The sequence below is a fragment of the Rissa tridactyla genome, chromosome W, assembly GCF_028500815.1.
Source record: "Rissa tridactyla isolate bRisTri1 chromosome W, bRisTri1.patW.cur.20221130, whole genome shotgun sequence".
Classification (NCBI taxonomy): Eukaryota; Metazoa; Chordata; class Aves; order Charadriiformes; family Laridae; genus Rissa; species Rissa tridactyla.
In genome coordinates this window covers 30,905,111-30,917,041 of record NC_071496.1, presented here as the reverse complement: position 1 = coordinate 30,917,041, position 11,931 = coordinate 30,905,111, and the positions used below count along the sequence as shown (strand labels likewise).

General features: G+C 47.6%; 3 protein-coding genes across 4 annotated transcripts in view; 2 read left to right on the top strand and 1 right to left on the bottom strand.

The window, feature by feature from the left end:
- The window catches only part of LOC128901926 (ras GTPase-activating protein 1-like), a 5,824-nt gene extending 4,760 nt beyond the window's left edge, over nucleotides 1-1,064 (top strand). Inside the window, exon 3 of the mRNA XM_054184068.1 lies at nucleotides 1,018-1,064. Coding sequence (XP_054040043.1) covers nucleotides 1,018-1,064 — 47 coding nt within the window. The remainder of the gene's footprint in view (nucleotides 1-1,017) is intronic.
- A 763-nt stretch (nucleotides 1,065-1,827) lies between these two features.
- LOC128902079 (ras GTPase-activating protein 1-like) lies at nucleotides 1,828-6,968 on the bottom strand. Of its 2 annotated transcripts, none has more exons than XM_054184429.1 (2): nucleotides 6,188-6,968; nucleotides 1,828-2,434 (listed from the first exon to the last, which is right to left on the bottom strand). In XM_054184429.1, exons 1-2 carry the CDS (start codon nucleotides 6,643-6,645, stop codon nucleotides 2,263-2,265), a joined length of 630 nt encoding a protein of 209 aa, XP_054040404.1. In that variant the 5' UTR covers nucleotides 6,646-6,968; the 3' UTR covers nucleotides 1,828-2,262. The 2 variants fall into 2 exon arrangements, with proteins under 2 accessions (XP_054040404.1, XP_054040405.1); XM_054184430.1 differs by having other exon boundaries at nucleotides 1,828-2,431.
- Nucleotides 6,969-7,244: 276 nt separating this feature from the next.
- LOC128902080 (ras GTPase-activating protein 1-like) overlaps nucleotides 7,245-11,931 on the top strand; it is a 79,856-nt gene continuing 75,169 nt past the window's right edge. The window contains exon 1 of the mRNA XM_054184431.1: nucleotides 7,245-7,891. Within this exon, the coding sequence (XP_054040406.1) occupies nucleotides 7,434-7,891 (458 nt within the window). The 5' untranslated portion in view covers nucleotides 7,245-7,433. The remainder of the gene's footprint in view (nucleotides 7,892-11,931) is intronic.

Genomic DNA, 11,931 nt, shown 5'->3' with positions numbered 1-11,931 from the left:
CCAAGAGCATCCTGGCCTTTATCAGAACAGTGTGGGCCAGCAGGACTAGGGAAGTGATCGTCCCCCTGTACTCAGCACTGGTGAGGCCCCACCTCAAGTACTGTGTCCAGTTTGGGAGCCCCTCACCTACAAGAAATACACTTATGATTCTGGAGCATTTCCAGAGAAGGGAAACAAGCTGGTGAGGGTCTAGAGGGAATAAGTCTTATGAGGAGCGGCTGAGGGAACTGGGGTTGTTTAGTCCTGGAGAAAAGGAGGCTGAGGGGAGGACCTTCTTGCTCTCCAGAACTACCTGAAAGGAGCTTGCAGCGAGGTGGGAGTCAGTCTTCTTCCCCCAAGTAACAGGCCGATAGGACAAGAGGAAACAGCCTCAAGTTGCGCCAGGGGAGGTTCAGACTGGATATTAGGAAAAATTTTTACACCGAAAGTGTTATTAAGCATCAGAACAGGCTGCCCAGGGAAGTGGTTGAGGCACCATCCATGGAGGTACTTAAAAGACGGGTAGACATAGTGCTTAGAGATATAGTTTAGATTAGCGATGGTTTTTGTCAGTGTTAGGTTGATGGTTGGACTAGATGATCTGAAAGGTCCCTTCCTACCTAGGCAATTCTATGATTCTATTTAACATTTCTCTACCCAGCTCTCTATCTTCAACTGTTTTTTCTCACTAATACGTTGCCCTCAACAGATACCAAGAGTGACTGTAAGAATACATCTACTGTGGGTAGGATTTTTGTTTTAACAAGACAGTATTTTGACAACCTATTTCATCTTGTAAGGTTAATATCTTTTGATTTCAACTGATTCCCATTTCAAACTGATAATCACTGCTTAAAGAAACACCATATGAAAATATGAATTGTTTTGGAATATACTGAAACTGCTTCTACCATCTTAATGCAATGCTAAGAGATATCTTGTCAACTTTAAGATTTTTATTCCAATACATAAACAACTGAACTATTTCACATATCACCGGTTTACTACTAAATTAAGTATCATTCATTCATTTTGTAGGCATTTCCATAACACCATTTCAGACTGCCATCAACCTCTGGCAGTGAGCTCTGCAGATGGGGGGTAGTAGAGAGTGCAGAAAAAAAAAAAAAGACCAAAACACACAGAATTGCCCACTCTATTCCCTAGCATCCAGTGCCTCCCACCTACCATTAAGCTACAGCATAAACATGCTACTTCTATACTCAAATGAAAAAGCACCCACTGAACAGACAATCATTAAGTCAGTCTCACTCAGGATTGTGGGGCTACCGTTGCCTTACACAGTATTTGCATGCCCCCTGCACACCAAGGAGAGAACTGGAACAGAGGTAGGATGTGTGATGATTGGTTAACATGTCCAGATAGTGCTTCCGCAACTCAACAATTAAAGAGGACAGCCCGACTGGGGAATTCTGAATTCCCTGAGTCCGTCGGCTGGTCTGTGTCACTCACCCAAAAAAGCCATGCCCTGCTTCCTGCCAAATAACCATGGTTATGTAAGCCTTTGCATTCATGGATATTAAGTTTAGCCCAGTATTGGTAAATTAATGGATTTGCTGTTGTTTTGACCTGGATAATTGTACTACTGAATTACTGGATGTGTTGTCATAACAACACAGATAGTTGTACTACTGATCTGTATTTATTACTGTACCTATATTTAGCAATAGCTTGCTTATCCCTAAAGCTGATGGCCAGCCATCTGTATCCTGAACCTATAATTTGGCAGTGCCACCTTAGACCCTTACAAGGATCAAAGATAAACATCAATCATACTTTGGGATTTTGAGTATTTTAATTAAAAAATACGTTACATATTGACAAGCTCCTCCCACTGCTAGAAAATTAAAGAAATCACATTAAACTGTATTCCCGTTTTCCTGAGGTACTTGGAAAAGAGAAGAGGGAGTTAAGTGTATCAATCAGGTGTTTGCTTATAATATTAAGGTGACAGATCTTTGGTCTGGTAATAAATCAAGAGTTCAATTCTATAAAAGCAGATGGTATGACTACAAAGAAAGGACGTGTCCTGGTTTGAGCGACACAGGACTAATTTCTTTTCTAATGCTTGGGAAAATTGCACTTTTAGAAGACTCTAGTGTCTGAATTCGTGAAAATATTTACTTCGTAGTCAGCTATGGTATGTGGGTTTCAAGGTCTCAGTGTTTTCGAGCTAGCCAGGTGCACGGACGAGGAGGAGCGAGACCCGGGCGCTTGACCCAAGCTGGCCAACAGGATTATTTCATACCATGAACGTCACATTCAATATAAATTAGAAAGTTTGCTGAGGAGTTTTTTCTCTTCTGTGATGGCTGCGATCCTGAGAACTTCTTGCCCCAGTGATGGACCCCTGAGGCCTTCCCTTCCTCCTGAAGCTGTAGTGCTCGCAGCGTCCCACATTTGCTGTCCACTGCTGGGAGTGCACGGCTTCCTGCTGATAGAATTGGCTGAGTATAATCCTTGTATATTTTATATTGGTATCGGGATCAATACTGGCTCTTTAGTATTATTAATGTTAATTATTTAGTCATATCCTATTAAATCTGTTTATATTTCAACCCTTGCGTGTCTGTTTTTCCCTGCTTCCCCTTCCTTAGCAAAGCTTTTGACACTGTCTCCCATAACATCCTCATTAGGAAGCTGAGGAAGTATGGGCTAGACGAGGTGACAGTGAGGTGGATCGAGAGCTGGCTGAGTGACAGAACCCAGAGGGTTGTGATCAGCGGCACAGAGTCCAGTTGGAGGCCTGTAACGAGTGGTGTCCCTCAGGGGTCAATACTTGGACCAATTTTGTTCAATATATTCATTAATGACCTAGATGAGGGGACAGAGTGTATCCTCAGCAAGTTTGCTGATGATACCAAGCTGGGAGGGGTGGCCGACACTCCAGAGGGCCGTGCTGCCATCCAGCGTGACCTGGACAGGCTGGAGAGCTGGGCAGAGAAGAACCTACTGAGGTTCAACAAAAGCAAGTGTAGGGTCCTGCACCTGGGAAGGAAGAATGCCAAACACCAGTATAGGTTAGGGGCGGACATGCTGGGAAGCAGCTCTGAGGAGAAGGACCTGGGGGTCCTGGTAGACAGCAAATTATCCATGAGCCAGCAGTGTGCCCTTGTCGCCAAGAAGGCCAATGGCATCCTGGGCTGCATAGGGAAGACTGTGGCCAGTAGGTCGAGGGAGGTCATTCTTCCCCTCTACTCTGCACTGGTGAGGCCACAACTGGAGTACTGTGTCCAGTTTTGGGCTCCCCAGTTCAAGAGGGACAGGGAACTACTGGAGCGAGTCCAGCGTAGGGCAACCAAGATGATTGTGGGACTGGAGCACCTCCCTTATGAGGAAAGGCTGAAAGAGCTGGGACTCTTTAGCCTGGAGAAGAGAAGGTTGAGGGGGGACCTGATTAATGTTTACAAGTACCTAAAGGGTGGGTTTAAGGAGGACGGAGCCAGGCTCTTTTCAATGGTTCCCAGCGACAGGACAAGGGGCAATGGGCACAAGCTAGAACATAGGAAGTTCCGTTCAAATACAGGGAAAAACTTCTTTACAGTGAGGGTGACAGAGCACTGGAACAGGCTGCCCAGGGAGGTTGTGGAGTCCCCTTCTCTAGAGATTTTCAAGACCCGCCTGGATGCAGCCCTGAGGGATGTGCTTTAGGCAACCCTGCTCTAGCAGGGGAGTTGGACTAGATGATCTCTAGAGGTCCCTTCCAACTCTGAAGATTCCGTGATTCCGTGATTCCTGGGTGGGGAGGGGTCATCAGGTGATAGAATAATTGTCTAAATGATGATAAATTGTTATGGGTTTCTCAAACCATAACAGACGCTTCCAAAATAAAATATCAGGACTGAAAGGATACAACTTACTATCAACATACAGCTAATTCAAATGATTTAACTGAGAATAGTAAGAAACTGGCTTTGTATTAAAATAGATGCATGAAAGAGAAAAAGGTTTCTGATTATTTTTAATTAGCCAACAACTTTTTTTTTTTAGGTCACAAACAGGAAAAGTTACAAAGAAAAAACAGTTAAGTAGATGGAGGTATAAGTTTCTGAATCAATTTTTAAAATCTATTTTACTGCCTCGATGCTTTTATATTAAAGTATCTGCAAGAGCAAATGCTCAACTACACAGTTATGCTGGTCCTGCAGAGACTTCAATATCCCTTTTGTCTTAATAAGGCAAGTAGCCTCATCGACCAATACAGAAAATTAGGGCCTTCGCAGTCTTCCCCCTAGAACATGCTTTTTGTCAGAAATTTTGTATCCTCTTTTATGAAAATTAACCTTCATGCTATCATACGAGTTACAAGACAATACTCTAACAACAAAATCCACTTACGTTTGTGAAAGTAGTAACAACTGCTTAGAATCAAATCATCATCATCAAGAATCACCCCTTTCTAAAAAGATTTCCCCAAAAAACCTACTTTCTGAGAAACAGAATAACCAAGTTGTAACAGGAAAAAGCAGTCTGATCTTTCAGAGAGAAAACCAGGAGATCAGAATTCTGTATCTCTCTGACTTAATACACAATATTGATTATGTGCTTCTATTTCCCTCAGCCTTTATCTAAACTGCCTGAATTGATTATATTGCTAGGTCTTTATGGAAGTGTACAACTTTAAGACTATTCAAACACTGTCTTCACAAAACAGAGTCTTATTCTTTATTAACTTCCACAAAACGTCAAGAATTTAAAAGAGGAAAGGATTAGTAGAAAGCCTGTCAAGGTTAGAGAGATTAACTTTCTTTAAAAAAATAAATCATTTAATATTACAGTTTACCTCCTCCTTACAACTGCAATGGCTTCCGAAATACCTGAAATAATGCAGAAGTCAACTCTCTGGCACTGGAGTTATGAGAGAAGGTAAAAATAAACCCAAATTCAGATGGGTTTTCAGGTGAACTTTGACCTATACCTTGAAACCCTGTTATTCTCTATACTTACTACAACTTCAGGAATAACATATTTCTAGATGCCAACGTAAGCAATTTAAGCCTTTGAAACTGTTTCATTTTGGGGAGAATAAGGTACCTGCTTGAGGGCTGTTCCAATACAAGCCTTGCAACCTTTTTATGTTAATCTGCAGACTTCCTAGAGTTAGTTCATTGTTAAATCCAAAGGTTGTGTTTAGAGCACTTGCTAGTTACGTGAACTCTATATAACATTATCTGATTTTTTTTTTTATTTCACAAAATATAAACACAGAACTGCTCTGCCTCTAGTGCAAAATTCTTTATATTACTAGCACCGTAGGAATCCCAATTAACCTAACTGGAAAGCAGCTCTGCAGAAAGAGACCTGGGAGTCCTGGTGGACAACAGGATGACCATGAGCCAGCAATGTGCCCTCGTGGCCAATGGTCTCCTGGGGTGCATTAAAAAGAGCGTGGCCAGCAGGTCGAGGGAGGTCATCCTCCCCCTCTACTCTGCCCTGGTGAGGCAGCATCTGGAATACTGTGTCCAGTTCTGGGCCCCCCAGTTCAAGAGGGTCAGGGAACTACTGGAGAAGGTACAGCGGAGGGCTACCAAGATGATCAAGGGACTGGAGCACCTCTCTTATGAGGAAAGGCTGAGAGCCCTGGGTCTGTTTAGCCTGGAGAAGACTGAGAGGGGACCTCATCAATGCTTATAAATATCTAAAGGGCAGGTGTCAAGAGCATGGGGACAGACTCTTCTCAGTGGTGCCCAGCGACAGGACAAGGGGCAACGGGCACAAGCTGGAACACAGGAAATTCCATCTCAACGTGAGGAGGCACTTCTTTACTTTGAGGGTGGCAGAGCCCTGGAACAGGCTGCCCAGAGAGGTGGTGGAGTCTCCTTCTCTGGAGATACTCAAAACCCGTCTGGATGCATTCCTGTCCAACCTGCTCTGGGTGAAGCTGCTTTAGTGGGGGGATTGGACTAGATGATCTCCGAAGGTCCCTTCCAACCCCTACTATTCTGTGATAAGTATAATGAAAACCTTAATGAAGGCTTGCAGTTTCTTTTTTCAATAGTCTCTTCTCCCCGAGCATAACCTAATTAAAAACTTCTACGACACTTCCACAGGAGTTTGACGCACGCTTCCCACTGAGAAAAGGAGGGGGCCCGACGCCGCGCTTCCCGCTGCGGCGCCCCCCCTTCCCGCGAGGGAAGCGCCCAGGGATAGCGGGCGTCCGGCGGGGCGCGGAAGCGCTGCTACTCACTGGTTCGTGGGGGGAGCGTTGAGCGGGATGGCCACCTCCTCCTCTTCATACTCCGGCCCATCCAACGAGTCGCCTTCGTCCACGGTTCCCAGTCCCCCCGCCAAGGAAGGTGGCTGTGGCGGCGGGGGAAAAGCGACAGTGCTGGGTTCGGGTGGGGGCAGCAGCCCTCCGGACATCTCCTGGCCCTGGCCAGTTGTTGTCACGGCGCCACCGCCTCCAGACACCAGAGGGGCAGGCCCCGAGCCTAGCGACAGGAACCCCAGCGCCGAGCACAAAGCCGGACCGCCGGCGCCCGGGGTGTCCCCGCCGGAGCCCACCAGGAAGGAGCCCTGCGGCCCTAGCTCCTTGCCACGGCATAAGGTGGGGTAGTGCTCCGACTCAGCTCCGCCAACGGCTCTCACCATCCCGGCGGAGGTAACCGAGCCGCCCTCCTCAGCCCCGGCTTCGGCCGCCATCATGTTGAGCCTCGCCCCCTCCTACCTCCCCCCCGCCGAACGCCGCACACTGGGAAGGTGGCGACGACTTCTCCCTCCCCGCGCCTCCGCCTGCAGGGAGCAGAGCCGGGACGAGGGGAAGATTTCTCCAGCAGAGACGGCCTCCGAACAATAGGCGTCTGGGCGCCTAAAGCAGCTCCACAAGGCCCCAGCGCTGCTGGGGCGTTATTTTGCTGCTTTTTTTTTTTCACAAGGCGGGGATGATGGGGAACTTCTTAAATTTTTTCTTCTCTCCTCTCCCTGTATCCCTTACACCCCTGATGAGGGAGCAGTGAACCTGCCCGCATCTTCTCCCGCAGCTATCTCACGCTCCGCAAGCTACTGCCTACTCCCTACACGAGATGAGATTCGAGACGAGACGAGACACTAAACGCGCAAGTGCAGCTCACCAATCTACTCTCTTTTCTGTCACTAGCTATCTCGCTCCCTCCCTCTTCTTTGCCCCGCCCATGCAGTCATGCGTCCTCGCTGGCTTTCGGGGGGGGAGTGTGTGAGCGAGCGAGCATAGCTGTGTCTCTGTAGGAGTTGCTCCCCTCGCGGCCGCAGGGGGATAAGGCAGCAGCGCTGGGGCCTTGCGGAGCTGCTTTAGGCGCCCAGACGCCTATTGTTCGGAGGCCGTCTCTGCTGGAGAAATCTTCCCCTCGTCCCGGCTCTGCTCCCTGCAGGCGGAGGCGCGGGGAGGGAGAAGTCGTCGCCACCTTCCCAGTGTGCGGCGTTCGGCGGGGGGGAGGTAGGAGGGGGCGAGGCTCAACATGATGGCGGCCGAAGCCGGGGCTGAGGAGGGCGGCTCGGTTACCTCCGCCGGGATGGTGAGAGCCGTTGGCGGAGCTGAGTCGGAGCACTACCCCACCTTATGCCGTGGCAAGGAGCTAGGGCCGCAGGGCTCCTTCCTGGTGGGCTCCGGCGGGGACACCCCGGGCGCCGGCGGTCCGGCTTTGTGCTCGGCGCTGGGGTTCCTGTCGCTAGGCTCGGGGCCTGCCCCTCTGGTGTCTGGAGGCGGTGGCGCCGTGACAACAACTGGCCAGGGCCAGGAGATGTCCGGAGGGCTGCTGCCCCCACCCGAACCCAGCACTGTCGCTTTTCCCCCGCCGCCACAGCCACCTTCCTTGGCGGGGGGACTGGGAACCGTGGACGAAGGCGACTCGTTGGATGGGCCGGAGTATGAAGAGGAGGAGGTGGCCATCCCGCTCAACGCTCCCCCCACGAACCAGTGAGTAGCAGCGCTTCCGCGCCCCGCCGGACGCCCGCTATCCCTGGGCGCTTCCCTCGCGGGAAGGGGGGGCGCCGCAGCGGGAAGCGCGGCGTCGGGCCCCCTCCTTTTCTCAGTGGGAAGCGTGCGTCAAACTCCTGTGGAAGTGTCGTAGAAGTTTTTAATTAGGTTATGCTCGGGGAGAAGAGACTATTGAAAAAAGAAACTGCAAGCCTTCATTAAGGTTTTCATTATACTTATCACAGAATAGTAGGGGTTGGAAGGGACCTTCGGAGATCATCTAGTCCAATCCCCCCACTAAAGCAGCTTCACCCAGAGCAGGTTGGACAGGAATGCATCCAGACGGGTTTTGAGTATCTCCAGAGAAGGAGACTCCACCACCTCTCTGGGCAGCCTGTTCCAGGGCTCTGCCACCCTCAAAGTAAAGAAGTGCCTCCTCACGTTGAGATGGAATTTCCTGTGTTCCAGCTTGTGCCCGTTGCCCCTTGTCCTGTCGCTGGGCACCACTGAGAAGAGTCTGTCCCCATGCTCTTGACACCTGCCCTTTAGATATTTATAAGCATTGATGAGGTCCCCTCTCAGTCTTCTCCAGGCTAAACAGACCCAGGGCTCTCAGCCTTTCCTCATAAGAGAGGTGCTCCAGTCCCTTGATCATCTTGGTAGCCCTCCGCTGTACCTTCTCCAGTAGTTCCCTGACCCTCTTGAACTGGGGGGCCCAGAACTGGACACAGTATTCCAGATGCTGCCTCACCAGGGCAGAGTAGAGGGGGAGGATGACCTCCCTCGACCTGCTGGCCACGCTCTTTTTAATGCACCCCAGGAGACCATTGGCCACGAGGGCACATTGCTGGCTCATGGTCATCCTGTTGTCCACCAGGACTCCCAGGTCTCTTTCTGCAGAGCTGCTTTCCAGTTAGGTTAATTGGGATTCCTACGGTGCTAGTAATATAAAGAATTTTGCACTAGAGGCAGAGCAGTTCTGTGTTTATATTTTGTGAAATAAAAAAAAAAATCAGATAATGTTATATAGAGTTCACGTAACTAGCAAGTGCTCTAAACACAACCTTTGGATTTAACAATGAACTAACTCTAGGAAGTCTGCAGATTAACATAAAAAGGTTGCAAGGCTTGTATTGGAACAGCCCTCAAGCAGGTACCTTATTCTCCCCAAAATGAAACAGTTTCAAAGGCTTAAATTGCTTACGTTGGCATCTAGAAATATGTTATTCCTGAAGTTGTAGTAAGTATAGAGAATAACAGGGTTTCAAGGTATAGGTCAAAGTTCACCTGAAAACCCATCTGAATTTGGGTTTATTTTTACCTTCTCTCATAACTCCAGTGCCAGAGAGTTGACTTCTGCATTATTTCAGGTATTTCGGAAGCCATTGCAGTTGTAAGGAGGAGGTAAACTGTAATATTAAATGATTTATTTTTTTAAAGAAAGTTAATCTCTCTAACCTTGACAGGCTTTCTACTAATCCTTTCCTCTTTTAAATTCTTGACGTTTTGTGGAAGTTAATAAAGAATAAGACTCTGTTTTGTGAAGACAGTGTTTGAATAGTCTTAAAGTTGTACACTTCCATAAAGACCTAGCAATATAATCAATTCAGGCAGTTTAGATAAAGGCTGAGGGAAATAGAAGCACATAATCAATATTGTGTATTAAGTCAGAGAGATACAGAATTCTGATCTCCTGGTTTTCTCTCTGAAAGATCAGACTGCTTTTTCCTGTTACAACTTGGTTATTCTGTTTCTCAGAAAGTAGGTTTTTTGGGGAAATCTTTTTAGAAAGGGGTGATTCTTGATGATGATGATTTGATTCTAAGCAGTTGTTACTACTTTCACAAACGTAAGTGGATTTTGTTGTTAGAGTATTGTCTTGTAACTCGTATGATAGCATGAAGGTTAATTTTCATAAAAGAGGATACAAAATTTCTGACAAAAAGCATGTTCTAGGGGGAAGACTGCGAAGGCCCTAATTTTCTGTATTGGTCGATGAGGCTACTTGCCTTATTAAGACAAAAGGGATATTGAAGTCTCTGCAGGACCAGCATAACTGTGTAGTTGAGCATTTGCTCTTGCAGATACTTTAATATAAAAGCATCGAGGCAGTAAAATAGATTTTAAAAAATTGATTCAGAAACTTATACCTCCATCTACTTAACTGTTTTTTCTTTGTAACTTTTCCTGTTTGTGACCTAAAAAAAAAAAGTTGTTGGCTAATTAAAAATAATCAGAAACCTTTTTCTCTTTCATGCATCTATTTTAATACAAAGCCAGTTTCTTACTATTCTCAGTTAAATCATTTGAATTAGCTGTATGTTGATAGTAAGTTGTATCCTTTCAGTCCTGATATTTTATTTTGGAAGCGTCTGTTATGGTTTGAGAAACCCATAACAATTTATCATCATTTAGACAATTATTCTATCACCTGATGACCCCTCCCCACCCAGGAATCACGGAATCACGGAATCTTCAGAGTTGGAAGGGACCTCTAGAGATCATCTAGTCCAACTCCCCTGCTAGAGCAGGGTTGCCTAAAGCACATCCCTCAGGGCTGCATCCAGGCGGGTCTTGAAAATCTCTAGAGAAGGGGACTCCACAACCTCCCTGGGCAGCCTGTTCCAGTGCTCTGTCACCCTCACTGTAAAGAAGTTTTTCCCTGTATTTGAACGGAACTTCCTATGTTCTAGCTTGTGCCCATTGCCCCTTGTCCTGTCGCTGGGAACCATTGAAAAGAGCCTGGCTCCGTCCTCCTTAAACCCACCCTTTAGGTACTTGTAAACATTAATCAGGTCCCCCCTCAACCTTCTCTTCTCCAGGCTAAAGAGTCCCAGCTCTTTCAGCCTTTCCTCATAAGGGAGGTGCTCCAGTCCCACAATCATCTTGGTTGCCCTACGCTGGACTCGCTCCAGTAGTTCCCTGTCCCTCTTGAACTGGGGAGCCCAAAACTGGACACAGTACTCCAGTTGTGGCCTCACCAGTGCAGAGTAGAGGGGAAGAATGACCTCCCTCGACCTACTGGCCACAGTCTTCCCTATGCAGCCCAGGATGCCATTGGCCTTCTTGGCGACAAGGGCACACTGCTGGCTCATGGATAATTTGCTGTCTACCAGGACCCCCAGGTCCTTCTCCTCAGAGCTGCTTCCCAGCATGTCCGCCCCTAACCTATACTGGTGTTTGGCATTCTTCCTTCCCAGGTGCAGGACCCTACACTTGCTTTTGTTGAACCTCAGTAGGTTCTTCTCTGCCCAGCTCTCCAGCCTGTCCAGGTCACGCTGGATGGCAGCACGGCCCTCTGGAGTGTCGGCCACCCCTCCCAGCTTGGTATCATCAGCAAACTTGCTGAGGATACACTCTGTCCCCTCATCTAGGTCATTAATGAATATATTGAACAAAATTGGTCCAAGTATTGACCCCTGAGGGACACCACTCGTTACAGGCCTCCAACTGGACTCTGTGCCGCTGATCACAACCCTCTGGGTTCTGTCACTCAGCCAGCTCTCGATCCACCTCACTGTCACCTCGTCTAGCCCATACTTCCTCAGCTTCCTAATGAGGATGTTATGGGAGACAGTGTCAAAAGCTTTGCTAAGGAAGGGGAAGCAGGGAAAAACAGACACGCAAGGGTTGAAATATAAACAGATTTAATAGGATATGACTAAATAATTAACATTAATAATACTAAAGAGCCAGTATTGATCCCGATACCAATATAAAATATACAAGGATTATACTCAGCCAATTCTATCAGCAGGAAGCCGTGCACTCCCAGCAGTGGACAGCAAATGTGGGACGCTGCGAGCACTACAGCTTCAGGAGGAAGGGAAGGCCTCAGGGGTCCATCACTGGGGCAAGAAGTTCTCAGGATCGCAGCCATCACAGAAGAGAAAAAACTCCTCAGCAAACTTTCTAATTTATATTGAATGTGACGTTCATGGTATGAAATAATCCTGTTGGCCAGCTTGGGTCAAGCGCCCGGGTCTCGCTCCTCCTCGTCCGTGCACCTGGCTAGCTCGAAAACACTGAGACCTTGAAAC